Raw genomic sequence first — 17,383 nt, forward strand, 5'->3', positions numbered from 1 at the left:
TGTCTGAGATTAAAATGAGGCTGCACCCAAAATCACACATTTCAACAGTATGTGACAAAAGAAATGTGTCCAAATTTAGAGTATGCATTAAAACAGTAGGTAACACTTTCCCGGATGAATGATTTCTTTCAGTGAGATTCTGAAGTGTGCATGTGACAGACACGTTACTATCCCATGAGGCCAAGGGACAGGATTTGTGAATGGCAGTGAACTGACGCTGGAAGCTCACATATAATGATAACATGGCAAATTGCTAATATTTTCACACATAAAGATTTAATTGATTTCTTTCCCAAGTTGCATTGCCTGCTTTAAAATATGAGACATCAATGTTTCAGGAGTTCAGGACACAAGCTTATTTGATAACTGTTTTATTTTCTATTTGGGTTTATGTATATGCTTTATTTTTTAAGATAAACTTTCTTTCCAAGTCATTTTCCAAGTGTGTCCTGACATAACAATATGCAAAGATTTGATTTCAAAAACAGCCATTAAACTAGATCTTATTCATTGAAATCTGCATTTAACCTCACAACAATCTCAGAGTAAAAAAGTGGTGCTAAAATCTGATTTTGTGGTGGTTGTGCATTAAAATGTAACTTTTATCATCTTAAGTGATGAGGGATTATGAAAGTCTTACAGTAATTATTGTTGATGACCAAAGAGTTAATTCTATCCTTGCTTAGTTTAAGTATTTGAAAATACAACATTCACTAGAAAACTACTAAAAAGTAATCAAATATGAGTTACACTATTGGAATAATCACATTTTAATTATGGTCAGTTTTAATCTGGAACCTTTCACATTTCCAAAGTAACCTTCCCAAGACTGGTGACTTTTATAAAGACTGGAATAAATCAGATCTTTATGCAAAAACAGCAGCAGAGTTCATTGCATGAAAGACTCACGACTTGCAGATCAAAATAGTTTGAGAAGCGCACATATAGTTAATAAAGCGTGAAGTGTGTAATATGAGGAAGTTAATTTAGAGCAGCTTGACCCAAGTGTTAGCTACTTTTCTGTTACAAACTCAAAGTTATCTACGTTTTCTTCATTAACATACTTTTAAGACTTAGGAAACTGGGACACAGCAACAATCCTAAAGCTCGTTTGAAAGGCAGACAGTTTCTCTTCATTAATATTCATGATTCATGCAGGTGACCGGTGTAACTAGTTTATCTGACAGAAATGTTTTCGAAAATATTCTCACCTGTCTTTGTTGCATCAGTATGCTTGAACTTATAAAGCTGGCTACCTCGTTAATTATCGCAGAATTAGATGTGAAAATACAACATTTAATCTTCATATTTACAGTAACTATTTATAGTTCCATCAGCTGAAATCTGCATATTTTTATTCACATTTAAAAATGCATTAATAATGTTTTGATATAGTAAACATAAAACGTTGAAAACTGATATTTGAAATTATTGAAATTGAAACCGCTAGGCGGCAGCAGGTCGCTGTTAAAGAGTCATTTAGATTGAACCGAATCATTTAAATGTTTGATTCATTCAGGATCGAAACACCATCATGTTGCTCAGAGACACAAAACAGCTCTGTGTTCACTGATCTCTATTATAGATCAGCGACTGTGGCTTTGTTTGGATGTATTTATGTTGCTGCATAAACAGACAATATGGATCTCTTAATAAACTTCTAGTTTATTGAACAGTTGTAAAAAAAAGCTCTACATTTATAATCGGAGAGAAAAAATGGACTCTTCATGTGAAATTTATTTAGTATATGAAGTGGTATAAATATATATACATTTTCTGTCCCCATGTCTTGAAGTTGTGATCATTCTGAATGTATTTTAATATTTTAATAGACTCTGAATAATGCAGAGAAAGAAGCGCGCACTGCTAAACGCGCACGCGCACTAGACTTCACGTAATGCGTGCAGTTTTTTTCGTAATGAATATTCAGCAAAACAGCTTGTCTAAACACTAAAATGCTTCTGCTAAGTGCAACCCTATCTTACCTGTTTCCCAGTAACCCTATTGGTAATTTAACTATTACCAGTCATTCATATATGTCAATAATTAAACGAAAATAAAATGGAATTACCAACGAAAACGTGTTTTTCTTATAATTATCCTTTAATTAACCTAATCTCCATCAAATACTGCTTGTATGTTACCGCTTTTCTTCCTCTTCTGGCCTCCAGAAGGATAAGTCCTCTTCATGTTTATATTAGCACGTGCACGAGTAAAACTAAAATAATAAAAGAGCTGGGAAACCCCCTTTCTTCTTTATTAGCCTATCTGTTATTAAATACTTATATAATGTAAACTGACATGCTTACAAATGTCACGTGAATAAGTCTGCAAACCTATAATTGAACCAAATACTTCTGCTCAAGTTACTAAACACTGGTGACGTAGCTGTGAGACACAATGTCGTCATCAGATCCAGAGACCTTCAGGAAGTGTTGATTACTGGAAGACTTTGGGCTTGAAATGTCTCTCGTTTTCATGTTTGTTAATGTAATGTAGGGATTCCCAGACATTTTGGTCAGCAAAAACCCTTAAAATAAAATATTTACTAGAAATATCTCTGAGGAAGTTAATACTGACTTCTACTTATTAGAGAAGCATGATCAACTGTATAAATATCATGTGAACACCTTCACCAATAAGACTGCTTATGATGCATAGGTTTGGACCGAGTAGGGAACTCAATTAAATTGAATAACTTATATACCTGATTATATTTCATGCATTAAATCTGATATTGTTGTTGGTGACCTGAAACCTGATGATTTTATTTCACCTCACTAAACTGACATTGCAATTGCACTAATAGTAAGCCAGTATGTACAGCACATCCAATAATTACATTCTAACAAGTTCTTTTTTGTCTGTATACCAAAATGAATGATTTATTCTCATAATTCTCATCATTTGTGACTGGAATGGACAGCACCATTCACACAGGCTGCGGAGTAGAAAACAAACAGAGCTAAACCCAACAGCGACCACATGCAGGCCGTCCTTTTACAACCAAATACTGCTGAACCGTAGCTCAACTCTCCTCGGACACAGTGCAGCTTGGGAAGAGGTTCAGGATCCTCTGTTTCAGTGCTTCTCCACCAACATCTGGTACTTAGAAACTTCACTTGAGAAGTCAGTCTGTGCCACAAATCTTCAACGCCAATAAACTCTCCACATAGAACAGAACAGAAGAAAGTCATCCATTAAACAGCACTAAACCAGTCCATCCCACTTTATAATACGGTCCGCCGCCTTTAAGGATACTGGAACTGTGGATATTAAAAAAGCGACAAAGACCAAGTTCTCGTCCTATATCTATAACATGTTTTTTCCTGTTTGAAGAAACAAAAAAGGAGATTGGATCTCCATGTATCCAAAACAGAAAGAAAGAAACATGCCACCGACAGCAAGAGAACTGCCTCACCAAATATAATGTTCTTTTTTTGTTTTTTCTTGTTTTTATCTGAACTCGGAGGCATATGAGAGGCGTGAGAGAGGCTGGTGCGGACACAGAGGAGGGCCGAGCGAACTTAGTCGATGTCCATTTCGGGAAGCTTGGCCTCTGTGGTGTCTGGGGCGGCTTGGCTCTTCTCGGGGTTGCCCGGTTGTGCCTCTGACCCCTCCTGTCCGTTCACAGGGCCGTTCTGTTCGGCCGCCGTCTCCTCCTTGGGAGGCTCCACTTTGGGCTTGGGTTTGGTGACGATGTGATTGCAAGCAGAATACAGCTCCTGTGTGATGATGAAGACACAGTCAGAAGATTCAGTTCAAGAGGACACACATGGGTCAGAACCTGCTAAGGGCTAATAATGAAACAACAGGTTTAAAAAGGTTTTATTCACAGCAGGAGCTGCATTTTCATGGGCTTAAATAAAAGCATTGTGTTTTTATAAGACTTTGTGCATCAAAACCGCTCCTCACCTGGTAAAAATGAACTTGATATATTAAAGTTTGCAACAGTAAATGTTACAGAGCGTAACATTCTTCACAAGCCAAACTTGTGAGTGTAGTCAACTTAATTCTGCAGAATATGTTTAATGTACTACACCAAAAGCATGTTTTATAATCCTCACAAATCAAACATATTCTCAGCCCTTACACACATTATCATGTCCATGAAGAAGTGTAAAACTGCAGGAGTGCGGTTTAAGTTTTTTTAAAAGGAAGCTGCAGAGCGTGGCGTCATATATTATGACGTCTGAAGAAACTTTGCTCGCTCAAAGTCTAGTGTGACCGCAGCTTTAGGCTGGAGGTCAGTTTCCAATGTTAGAATAAATACATCGAGATAAAACTCACAAGCATCAATTTCTTCACTAAATACCTGCTGCTGGATGCGAAATAAATACTACATTATGATCCATATTTTTTCTAATTGACAAATTTGAGTATCATGAAATCTATGTCTGTCAAAAAAAAATAATGTGCAAAATACACAGTAGTATTTACATGCATGCATTTCCTGGAAAAACCACAGCAGCAGATGTCTCGACTACGTCATCAAGAAAACTGCAGCCTGAGCGGCTTCAGCGTGCATCAGTGATCACAGACAGTAATGTACAGAATACACAAGAGGTTTTTATGCACAATGCACACGTTCTGACTTTGATTCTGCATTCCTTTACTTTTTTCATAATTTTGGCGATCGATCGGAACCAAGAGATCTTGAGAGGAGTCATATGCTGACATCTCTGAATCTTGACTTTTTTTTTTTTTTTTTTATGATCAGTATCTTTCACTGTCTTCAAACTTGGTTTCATTTTACTATAAAACATAATACATTTCTGCATGGTATGTTACGTGTAATTACCCCTTATCTGATTTGGAGTCATATGGATAACTAAATAGTAAATGAAGTTAGTACCTTTGTTTTGGCCTGGATCTCTTGGGCTTTCACCACAGGGTCCTGACTGAGACTCTGTTTGCTCTGCAGATTCATACTGTTGTTCATCCAGGTCATGGTTTCATTCACCTGCTTCTCCACCTTCATCATCTCCAGCTCATCCAAATGATCATACAGCTCATCCTGAGTTCAGAGATCACAGAAGGGGGATTCGTCCAAAAGTTTTCAACAATGTTGCCCCATGAAAGAAACGAATGGGGTTTAAAAGCCACTTAAAGGCACGGAGCCTGATTTGGTTCAAAAACATTTTTTGTTATGCTGGTTGAAAATCTCTTAATTCAACTGCACTGACATATTGTATGAGAACAAAACACCAGCCGAATAATGACACTAACTTTGACACTGTTTTAAGAATATTCTTAATCTTATTTTACTGTTTGCTAATGTGAAGCTGCTTTGTATTGTATCTGTATTGTATAAATACACGTGCCTTGATTTAATGAGTAAAGCTTACCTTGGCCTTATAAGCCTCTACGACTTTCATGTACTGCTGGATCTGCCTCCCGAGCTCGTCGAAAGCTTTCGGACGCTCCTCTGCCTCCCTGTATCGGTTCAGAATCGGCTCTCCCAGTTTCTAGAAGCAGATGGTTTTGTCGGTTCATTCTTTCATTCTTCTCGAAGGTCAATGAATCAGGCACACATCCACACCTACCTTCAGCTCCAGCAGTTTATCGATGTACACTTGCTTCTGCTGGTCCTCTCCTTCTTCATACAGCCAGTTCTCAGTGTCCTCCAGCTTCAAGGAGAAAGAGTCTCGATCCTGAATTGAAAGACGTTGCTTAATGAAAACCATCAGGTCTCTTTATGAATGAGGGCAGATGCATGAAGACACTCACAGCCTCGCTGACAAAGTTCTCCAGCACGCCGTGCAGTTTGTCTCTCATTTCATAAACGTATTCCTCCACGTAGTTCTTTGCATCGTTTCGTTCTTTCTCCAGCTTATCCTGCATAATCATCTTCCCCTACAGACGAGAAAACACAGCGTCAGAAACCAACTCTAGTAGAGGCGCCTGGATCATTTATCAGTTATTAAGCGTTTGTTTCTTTTAGATTTGTATGATTAAATGATTGTTCATTTTCACTTACAAACCCACTGCAGTTCTTACAGTTTGAGAAACCCCTGGTGTAACGTAATGTTTAATGCATTTTATGATTGGTATACATGCTTCAGTTTAGTTTATTTACATTATATTTAAATTTGGTCATTTAGCAGATGTTTTTATCCAAAGCGACTTATAAATGATGACAATAGAAGCAATCCCAACCAACAAAAGAGCGTTTATTATAGTGTTATATTTCAATGTGCCGCATTTTGTCCAAGCAATAAATAAATGACACATTTAATTAATAATTTGTCTCTAATAATTTTGTAAAAAAATAAAATAAAAAACAACAACTTGAAATGGAATGGTGAGTGAATAGTTATTAACCTACTGATTAATAAGTCATTTTTATATTTCACTAAGTTTATCAAGCAATATATGAAGAACAGACCGCTGCTTGGTTTTAAAAGTGACTTGTGTGTGAGTGGGGTTTCATACACATGCAAAAGGACACAAATAATTCAGTGTTTCTCCTAAAGCTGCACGATTAATCGTCAAATGTTTACAATCTCGAATCAAAAACCCACATCAGCTTTTTTCTGAATGACAACGATTTGCCCGTGTCTGTTAAACTCTAGACAAAGTCATGCCAAAACATTCAAATCTGAGTTCACGATGCCAAAAACAGCTTTGCTAACAGCCTTTTCAACCCCAGTCATGTTAAAACAATGGTCCGAGTGCCCTGTACCTCATTCTCCATGAACAGATTGAGCGCTTCAGAGTCCAGCTGCCAGTTCAGGCTGTTCTCGATGGGCAGATCCACCGTCTTCGTCTTCACTTTGGCTTTCTTGGCTTGTGGAGGCTGTTCACTCTTCTTCTCCTCCTGTTTGTTGTCTTCTGTTGAAGTCTAAAAGTCATTATAAATCACAGTTAATTTCCCATATATCATTGCCAACATTAAGTGTTTGAGAGCAGTGGTGGGTTGTGGGTTTCTAATGGTGCCCAATCAAACTTTGTTTTGCCATTAAACAGACGAAGTGATGCAGTAATCCAACGCATTATGTCTGTCTAATCAATCGCATGACTCTTCCTGTACTGGATATTTATTTGTTTCTCTCAGTTTTCCTTTTCACCTTAGTTATTTCTCTTGCCACAAACATACATTTTGTTATAAAGCTGCTTTGAAACTTTGTGTATTCTGAAAGACAAACATGATTGAAACTATGCAGTGCTCAAAACTGTCCTGACTAAAGCATTAAAACCACTACAATAGGTTTCATGCACAAACAAATTACACAATATAGATATAAACCACAGTTGCTCATCTTTTACTACTAGTGTCATTTGAATCATTTTGTATGAAATCGGACCCATGCAGTTCATTTTTGGGTTGTCAGTGCAAATTTTGGGTTTTCTCCTACATAAGCCTGCTATAACAATCATGTGAGTGCACAAATAATGCCATGATTTAATGTCCCCTTTTTCCTTTCCTGTGTTATTTTTACATTTAGATATTTTATATGACACTAAAAAAACAAATAATAAAAGCATCAGTGTGTCAGTAGGAGTGAACCTTGGCTGTTTTTACATGCACCACAGGCAGGCTGCAATGAGAAATGCATGCTGTATTTGTTGAAATGTTGTATATGATGTGTTGGTGTCACACACCTCCATGTCTTCAGTGTCTGATTTCTTATCAGCATGTTCTTTCTGATCATCTCCTTGAGCCTTCTGTACTTCCTGATCCACTTGCATCTTGTTCTTTAAGGAGCAAATACAATGATTGTTCACAGGGTAAATGGAAACGGCTGGCCACAAACACACTTGAGCTTTAGAAAACATTCTGAATGATCATACACTCGTTTTAGCATCTCACAAGTGGATGTATGGAAGACTATTTCCACCACAGGATGAAAAATTAAATAAAAATAAATAATGGCAACTGCGACTTTCTAGGCTCACAATTCTGACCTTTTTCTCCCTTTTTGAATTCAGAGAAGAACAAAATCTGATTTGTGAGTCTAGCAACTGCAAGATACAAAACCATTAGAGCTGCCATCAGCAGTGATGACTCTACCTCGTCCTCTTTGGCTGGAGTCTCCGTGTCCATGGGCTCCTCTCCTTCTGCAGACTTCACGACCTCCACCAGCGAGGCGCTGGACACACTGAAGACCCCGTGCACATTCACACGCACCTTCACCTTCACCTTCGAGCTCTCTCCTGACGGCTGAGGAACCACCTTCTGGATGTTAAACTGGCCTGAGGTCAAGCATAAAAAAAATCAGATCATGGGTTGTGACCCTGGACCACAAAACCACAAAAGTGTCAACATTTCAAAATTGAGATGTACACATCATCTGGAAGCTTTAATAATCTTTCCATTGATGTGTGGTTTATTAGGACTGTCTGAGATACAACTATTTGAAAATCTGGAATCTGAGGGTGCAAAAAAATCTAAATATTGTGAAAATAATTTTAAAAGTTGTCCAAATTAATTCTTAGCAATGCATATTACTAATCAAAAAATATGTTTGGATATATTTACGGAAGTTGACTAAATATCTTCAAGGAACATGATTTACTTATTATCCTAATGATTTTTGGCATTAAAGAAAGATTTATAATTTTGACCCATTCAATGTTTTTTTGGGGGCTATTCCTACAAATGCACCTGAGACTCAAGACTGCTTTTGTGCTCCAGGGACACACTCCTGGTTCTCTCGATTAAGCATAACTGTCTGTGAAGCTGCCTCACTGATTGAATCCTGAAAACACTGTTTTCATTTGACATCTACGTTATCTTGCATTGATAACAAGCCTCCACAAGCGTTCTTGTTTGGGGTTGCCAGACACGGTTTGCAACTGTGGTTGCTGAATCAATGCACTTATACTCTGTGCTGCATTAATGGAAAATCATTAAACGATAAAAAATAAAACAGGGTTTCCACCGGATTTTAAGATCAAATATAAAACTATTTTTTTTATAAAATTCAATATCACATAAAAATATCACAAAATAAAAATGTACAAATGCACATATTGTAAAATAAGATAGAACCGGTTTGTTTGTTATTTTCTCACTTTATTAGAGTAAAAGGATCGGCTTCGGAATTTGATTTTTAGTTTTTATTTTTGTTTTGCGTTTGGAGAGAATTCCCAGCATACCTATGGTAGGATCCGGATATGGCAACTCTTTGGGATTGTTGTAGTAGGCCTCCAAAGAGAAAGGCTCCCTCCGGTAGAAAGTTAACACTTTAGAGAAGGGGGCGGCATGGTTCTTCTGGAAAACTTCGCAATCACTGCAGTACAAGACAAAACGTGACTGTTAAACAGTGAACTAAGAAAGTTAATCAGACACACAGAACAAAGAACGCACCTGATGCCTTCATCGGCTGCAGACGTCCACTTCAGAGAGATGGGGTAGGGAACCACTTCTGTGATGGAAAACTCACGCACTTTGAAGGCGGGTGACAGGATTGCACACTGAGGAACAATAAACACTGGTTTGCAACACTAGGAAACACTGTAGGCAGTTATTATGAGAAACAACTGGATGCAAAGCAACACAAAAGCACTGGTGGTGCAAACTATCACAGCAAGTCATCTTCAAGAATCTGTGGTTACAAAATCACACTTAAGAAGCAGGTTATAAAATTATTTCATCTGATAACTATACATTTAAAATGATATTAAACAGCTTCAATGTAGATCCTTGGAATGTGCAATTAGCCTGGTAGGGTTGACTTTTATTAATAAAAAAAGCTTAGATACTAAATTATACATTTGATGCACTATTTCATCTCTCTGTCTGGGTTTAAAGCAGCAGAATAATGAGACATTTCTAATGAAAATAGCCATCATTTATACCCTTCCAGTCAAATATTTGCGTTGCAAACATCTTTAACTTGTCAGTGCTGGCAAATGTCCATGGTATAAGCAGAATAATGCATGACTAGCGGTACATTATAATTTTAGTATTATTGTTTTTTTTTTGTTTTTTTTTAAATTAAATACAATTTTAATGGCAGCAACTGTTATGCATGCATTTACTATCTTTCAAATAAAAAGTGTGATGTATATCTAGTTTATATCAGCCATGTGTCACTCTGTGCTCTAAGATATCTCCCATCAAAAGGTCCATGTCCAAGAACTAACCTGCAGTGCACATCCTCTGGCCACAGCCTCATCTGCATTCAACGTGGTACTCAGCTCCTTTCCGAAAAACTTGCTGATTCGGTCTTTGATGGCTGGAATCCTGGAGGCACCGCCTAGGATCTCCACCGCATAGATGTCCTCCTTCTTCAGTCCTGGTTATAGGAGGGAAACACACACCACCACAGTTGCATCTCTGCGTGACGGGAAAGACTCGCTGCTGAAAGCTCAAGGGCTTGTACTCACTGGTCTGATCCATGATGCTGCGCAGCGGAGCCTCCACCTTGGCCAGCAGATCTGCACAGAGCTCCTCAAACTTGCCTCTGGAACAAAAGAGTCATCAAGATATTATTAGACGAGGTATTTTAACCAATCAACCCACTGACATCATAATGCACAAACATCTGCGTCACGGCTCAGTGCCTGATTTACACCGCTGACATCGAGCGCCCAGTTCAGCTGCTGGCACGCGGTCACTGACCTGTTGAGTTTGCCCGAGACGTCGATGTCATTCATGAAGCATTCAATGTTGAGCGGCAGGTCCGAAGAGTTGGCGCTCATGAGTTTCTTCAGCTTCTCACACTCCTGGTAGAGCCGCACCAGAGCGCGGGGCTTCGATCGCACGTCCAGCTTGTACTTCTGAGCAAACTCCTCACAGAAGTACTTGACCAGCACCTCATCGAAGTCTTTACCGCCCAGCTCAGGGTCGAACGCAGAACCCAGCACCTACGTTAAACAGCCAATCGACGGTCAAACTGTTGCTAACAATTAGAAAATTGTGCATTTTAACAGTGCATTAAAAACGGTTTCTTAAGAGTCAGTCATATAGCATATGCAAGCTCAAAAATACAACAGCAAGCATGCTAAAAGATTTTCAAAGCCGCTACATAAACGACATGAAAGCAAAACTTATGGCACTAGACAAAAGACATGCACGTGTACACTGACCAACAATCTGGAGTCCTACATTTCTTATGTAATTCATTTAGTGTTAGTCTGTTTCAAAATCAGTGCTTTAACCCTTGAGTTTTCCTTATTTCGTAGTAAAAACAGACTGAACACAAGTTACTTTTTTTTTTCTTATAAAATTAAACTATTTTGTCTCAGTAATTCATAGTATTTAAAATTTTAAGGGAATTTCATGATGCTACACAACTTTATCAACCAAAATGCTTTTTTTTTTTTTTTTTATACAGAGTTAAGCAAGATAAACATAATACGGTCAAGATGGCAGAGAGACCCGTGTGGTCCAGTATCTAAACACATGTGAAATACAGACGCTTCGATGTATTAACAGAATCATGTTTCATTGAATAGGTTATTCATTGTCCTGTGATAAAGGCCAGATCTGTAAGCATTAGCAGAAACAAAGATGCCAGAATAAACCTGTAGCCGCTGTCGTCATCAGAGCTCAAGATAATTACACATCATTTGTTTTTGTCTAAAAGCACATGGAAAACTTTATTGTAGCTGATCTCGTTAATCAACTTGTCAAATTTAATATGGATAATCTAGAAGCTTGACCCACATCTAATAATAGGAAATAAGTGATTGAGTATTTAAATCTCAATTCATGTTGTTTTAGTATCAAGTATATACTAGTACAGATTGTTGATATTTTAAGATTTTACATTTACTGTTTTAATCTTATTACAATTGTTATGTGCTTTTGTAAATTCTATTAACTTTGGATTATTTTAAATATTACTACTTATGCTTAATTTAATTCATTTTTAGTTTCTGTTCAGCTTCATTTATTTTTATTCCAGTTAATAACTTCACGGTCAACTTAAACATAAAAAAAACATAAAATCAATTTAAGTTTTCATATAATAATTTGTTTGAATAGTTTTAGATGTAGTTGTTATAACACAATAATAACCTAACCCTGACCTGAGTATTAACAAGTTGTGATGGTTAAGAGCTAACACAATGATAAAGTATGTGGAGCAAGGCCTCACCTTCAGCTTGCCCTTGTTAAAGGCACACACAGACACCTGGTACCCAGCGTGACCAACATCCACGAACACCACAGTCCTGGGCTTCTCCTCAGGAGCAGGCAGGTCCTGTTTGTAGATCCCATACGCCAGCGAAACTACAATCACAGTCAACACATTCAGCTCCTACATCTCTGGTGTGGAGATGACCAGCAGGACATGAAGCGGAGAATATGACAGAAGTTTTCATCTGAAGTATTGTACCTGCTGTAGTGTCGTTCATGAGTCTGAGACAATTCAGACCTGCGATCTGTGCAGCATCCATGACTGATCTTCTCTCGGCATCAGTAAAGAAGCTGGGAACCTATACAGGAGCATGAGAACAAAGAAAGAATGACTACTCACATGCGTCATGCTGTAAATACAACACCTAAGAAATAAAAACATGCATAATGCAATATTGTGACTCTGAGAACAACATTATTGGTGTTACTGGGACTGATGATAATGCAGAAGAACAAACAGAATCAGAAGAACTTAAGATCGAATAAGAGACGAAAAACACTGATGTGTGGTGAAGGCAGTGATGCTTCTCATAAATCAAATGTATTCAAATCAGCTTTACATAAAATCATAAAATGATAATATTTACAGGTGAATCTCAATAAATTAAAATGTTGTGGAAAAGTTAGTTTCTGTAATTTAACTCAAATTATGAAACTCGTGTTTTAAATGAATTCAGTGCACACAGACTGAAGTAGTTTAAGTCTTTGGTTCTTTTAATTGTGATGATTTGGCTCACATTTAACAAAAACCCACCAATACAATGTTTCAACAAATTAGAATATGGTGACATCAGCTAATCATCTCAAAACCCCTGCAAAGGTTTCCTGAGCCTTCACAATGGTCTCTCAGTTTAGTTCACTAGGCTACACGACTGCTGATCTGACAGTTGCCCAGAAGACAATCGACACCTTCACAAGGATAGTAAGACAAACATTCATTGCCAAAGAAGCTGGCTGTTCACAAGCCAAATTATGTTTTACTCTACTACAATTGATATCAGAAATGTATCATATTCATAAGTGCAACAAACCATTTGCATGTGAAAGTAGAAACACGTTCAATTCAGATGAAACTTCTGGCCTGATTATAACGTGCATGTTAACTTATCACGCACTATCGAATATAACAATATCCTCCAGGATGTCAGCGCGCTCCTAAGCAGTTATGAGCAGCCAGCTGTGTAACGGGAGTGAAATCTTTTATTTTTGTTATCACTATGGCTATTCGACTTCTAAAAGTGTGTTTCCTATACATATCAAAATTGACCGCCACAAATACATTTCCCAAAAGGCTTATACTTCGCTGAATAAAACGAGCACTTCATTGTCATTTTTATGTCATCTTTCCTGTAATGACTGATAAAGTATTTTGTGAGCAGCGTTTATTAGATTCCAGCCGATATATCGAGAAACTGCTATATCTCTGCTCCAACAGCACCTCCTGCTGGCAGAGAATTCATCTGCAGTCTGAGGGAAACACTGGTGTCTGTCAGTTAACAAACTAAACCCATGCTTCAGAACTGTTTTGAGAAGGTGCTTAAGTTTTGAGCCATGTACTGTTACACTAAATTAGGCTACTACTACTACCATTACTATCTTGCACCATGCAAAAAATAAAAATCGCTGATTTCGAAACATCGGCAAGTGAAGAAACCACATCGGTTGATCTCTAATTTTAAGTATACTTAGAAAGCCGGAAGAGGCGTACAGAGATGACGCAGTCTGCCACAGGTTTTTTGAGCGCGGCTTCAGCGGTCTCCTTCAGTTTGGTCAGCAGCATGGCAGTGACCTGCTCGATGCTGAACACCTTCTCCTCCTCCATATACATGACCTGTGAGACGGACAGCAGAACGAGTGTGAAATAGAGCAGCGGTCACAACACACACGTGACTTTCTGACATGATCTCTGCTGTTTCATTAGTCTTACCTTAATACCAGTGGTTCCAGTCGGCATCTGAGCCAGATCATAGACCAGGCTGGACTTTGCCGCCTGAACATACGGGTCAGTAAACGCCCGTCCATGGAAACGCTTAAAACCCTGCACAGTGTTCTTGCAGTTTGTGACCACCTTGTTATGAGAACAGAAAATAGCATTACAACTTCTCCCAATCCATGCAATGCGTTTTCTTACTCATTTAAAATATATAACATCTACCTGGCTTTTGGCGGCTGCCCCTACCGATCGATTACGAGGACCGAATGACACGAATGACCTGAAAAGAGCACATCAACACACCTCAATACATAATGATCTAATAAATCATTGTTCTTGAAACTGTCACTTAAAAAAACAACAACAAAAAAAAATTAAAAGGCCATTCAAGATTAGGATGAGTTTGTAGAAATGTAGCATTGCATCAGTGTCTCATCAATCGATGCTCTGTAGTGAATGGGTGCCGTCAGAATGAGAGTCCTTACCTTAACAGCTGATAAAAACATCACAATAATCCACAAGTAACTGCATCAGTTATCGGAAAAAAATGTCTAAATGAATTTGTTTCTTACAAACACGCAGCTTTTGTCTTCTCCAGATGTTAACTGAAAACCATGTGGATTGTTGTGATGTTTCTATCAGCTGTTTGGACTCACATTCTGACGGCACCCATTCACTGCAGAGCATCCACTGGTAAGCAAGTGACACTACTACATTTCTCCAAATCTGATAAAGAAACAAACTCATCTACAGCTTGGATGGCCCGAGGGTGAAAAACATTTTCATCGTATTTCTTGGTTGAACTATTACTTTAACTAGTAATATTTCATAAGACTGGTGTATCATTGTTAGAAACTATGCACATTTTAAAACCCATTCAACCATTTTAATATAGTTACAACTTAAAGCATGCTTTAATACACAACATCACTATTTATTAAGATTTTCTCTTTGAAGTAATGTAATGTTAAACTATCAGTAGTTGATTTACTACCTTGTCAGTTTGACTGTTAAACAGAGGTTCTGTTTGGTCTTTGAGGGATTGTTTACAACAGAGAAAAGCATCAACTACAAAATACCAGCCTTACATAAATTACACTGACTTATCTTAGATCAGCTTGCCCATCATCTTTTCTTTACACATTTCGTTGGTGCATCAGCAACTATAATTCAACATCAGTTGATATTTTGAATAACACGCTTGAAAGTCACGCTAAAACTTATTAATTAAAAGAATGAATAGCTCTGTCTGTCAGTTTCAGAGCGGTCTTATTAAAATGTGCTAGAATGTTCCTGCTGCCGCCGGCGTGACGTCACAGCAGCAGCACGAGCCACGCTGTAGCACAAAGCTAACGGCTCTCTCATCACAATGAAACACTGCTGACATACTTACAGGCGATATTAATGCGAAACTATAACAAGGGGAGCATGTCTTAACCACTCAGACACTATTCAGATCAAATAAAACGACATGATAATAAAAAAACATGCTTCTTTTACGGTCCGGGCTTCTTAATTTTGATATCACTGCGTGAAGGGATTGTGACAGGTAGGTTTTACAACATAGAGAAACACAATCAGTCTTTAAAAAGAGGCAGAATGTAAGAAGCAGGACTTACGGTGTGCATCGGTCGCTGTATTCGTTCGCTACGGTCTCTATTCCACCGGCTCTGGCCACAGCAACATAACAGCTCTGGAAGCCCACATCAAACCCCACAACCGACATCTTCACTGGAAATCACGACTAAAATACTAGCGGGAAGTGTCCTTTTAAAAATATATAACAGTCACGGAGGAGCGTCGTTTAGTTTGTTATTCCTAAAAGTCGTGTTTAGCGCGATCTCATAGCTCTAGTGAGTCCGTTGACTTGAGTTGATTGCAGACCGGCTGAAGGGTAAAGCTGCGGAGTTCACGTCAACCGTTTTATCGCGAGAGTTCGGGAGTTCTAGACAGCTCTGGAGCTTTCCGTGGGTGACGTAACCACGACAAAACCAGCCAATCAAGAGCGACGGATCAGGGTACGTCACGGTTATTGCCTTCAAACTAAAACCAAAACCATTTTTATTATTACTTTAAAACAAACATAAAACTAAAATGAAATAACAATAGTTGCCAAGGCAGCATTTATCAGGTTAATAGTTTAAAATATTTTATAATTTAAAATAACTAAAGCTAAATAAAGTAACAACTATGAAAGTACAAAACACACTAAAATTACTAAAACAGAAAATATAAATATATAATTTAAAATATTAACAAAAACTAGAATAGTGTCTTAGTGGTACTGCCTGGTTCTCATGAAAGCATATACTGTGACTCATTAAATATAACTATAAAAATACTTATTAATAGCGACAATAGTAATATTGCATTTATTTATTTTGTGTTTCAATAAAATGTGTGAAATAAACAAAATAAACAGTAATAACGCTATTATATTTTTAAAATAAACTGAGTATAAAATAAAAATACAGATATTTTATAGCAGACTTAATTTTTTTTCCCCATCACTTTGAAATCTAAAATCAGCAAGCTTTTATTTTGGCTTTTATTTTCATTTATTTATATTATTATTATTTTTTATTATTTTAATTTTTTTTGGATAAGATGTTTTTAAAAGTTTATGGCCGAATGGATGTTTATAAAAGTTCAAGTTGTTGTTGTAGATGGAATATAAATCTTCTGTCTTATTTTTCAGCAGAATTAATCTCATTCTTGCCTTAAAGGGATTTTACAAGGAAAAAATAAGTGTTGGAGCTGAACTCTGCAGGACCGAAGTGTTAGACAGAAGGACAATCTTATTTAGATTGATATGTAAGGAGTTTTTCACTCTAAATTATGTTATTTCTAGGACTCCAGTAAAGAAACACCAGGCCAAAAAAGAATGAATACAATTCAAATAAATTAATAAATAAATACAGTAAGATAACATGTATTTGCACTTTTGTGCAGTCCCATGTCTTAGGTATCTCAACTACATAAAATTGACATTTAGAATTTATTTTAGTACATCACGTCAACAACTGGCTCAACCATTTCAGCCCTAACTTGTGTTTGCTTCACAAACCTAAGATTTTTATGCCGATTGCCGACCATTTTTGGCCAACGAATGCAAACATCCAGAGTCAGGAGAGGGCCAGGACGATGGAAAGAAGATTGCAGAAACCTGTTTTGTTTTAATGGATGAGATGTTGGCCTTCCATTCCCCCGTTTCCATTTTACATCTGTCAGTGTTTTAAGTAAAAGTCAGACATAATGTAACCTTTGGTGTAAATGTTGGATGCACTTCAAGTGCTTGAAAGAAGATGGCTGTGAATTGCATCTCCATCATTCAAAAGGCACGCTCAAAGAGTGACTTG

At 37.5% G+C, this 17,383-nt stretch overlaps 1 protein-coding gene across 1 annotated transcript; it reads right to left on the reverse strand.

The window, feature by feature from the left end:
* Window positions 1–2,241: 2,241 nt before the first annotated feature.
* LOC113063843 (heat shock 70 kDa protein 4-like) lies at window positions 2,242–15,934 on the reverse strand. Its single transcript, XM_026234224.1, has 19 exons — window positions 15,644–15,934; window positions 14,247–14,304; window positions 14,019–14,159; window positions 13,800–13,922; window positions 12,291–12,390; window positions 12,051–12,184; window positions 10,571–10,815; window positions 10,336–10,412; window positions 10,093–10,244; window positions 9,314–9,420; window positions 9,103–9,236; window positions 8,015–8,196; window positions 7,606–7,698; window positions 6,686–6,844; window positions 5,731–5,856; window positions 5,547–5,654; window positions 5,349–5,468; window positions 4,856–5,017; window positions 2,242–3,725 (listed from the first exon to the last, which is right to left on the reverse strand). The coding sequence occupies exons 1-19, from the start codon at window positions 15,748–15,750 to the stop codon at window positions 3,528–3,530; spliced, it is 2,526 nt and encodes an 841-aa protein (XP_026090009.1). The 5' UTR covers window positions 15,751–15,934; the 3' UTR covers window positions 2,242–3,527.
* Between the last annotated feature and the right edge of the window lie 1,449 nt (window positions 15,935–17,383).

Source organism: Carassius auratus, chromosome 46 (genome assembly GCF_003368295.1).
Source record: "Carassius auratus strain Wakin chromosome 46, ASM336829v1, whole genome shotgun sequence".
Classification (NCBI taxonomy): domain Eukaryota; kingdom Metazoa; phylum Chordata; class Actinopteri; order Cypriniformes; family Cyprinidae; genus Carassius; species Carassius auratus.

Coding starts and splice junctions, on each gene's coding strand:
- LOC113063843 (XM_026234224.1), bottom strand. CDS start 15,750: ATGTCGGTTGTGGGGTTTGATGTGGGCTTCCAGAGCTGTTATGTTGCT. Junction 13,923..14,018: donor CTGGAACCACTGGTATTAAG/GTAAGACTAATG, acceptor TCCGTCTCACAG/GTCATGTATATGGAGGAGGA. Junction 12,391..13,799: donor TGGCAGACTGCGTCATCTCT/GTACGCCTCTTC, acceptor GCTCCTGTATAG/GTTCCCAGCTTCTTTACTGA.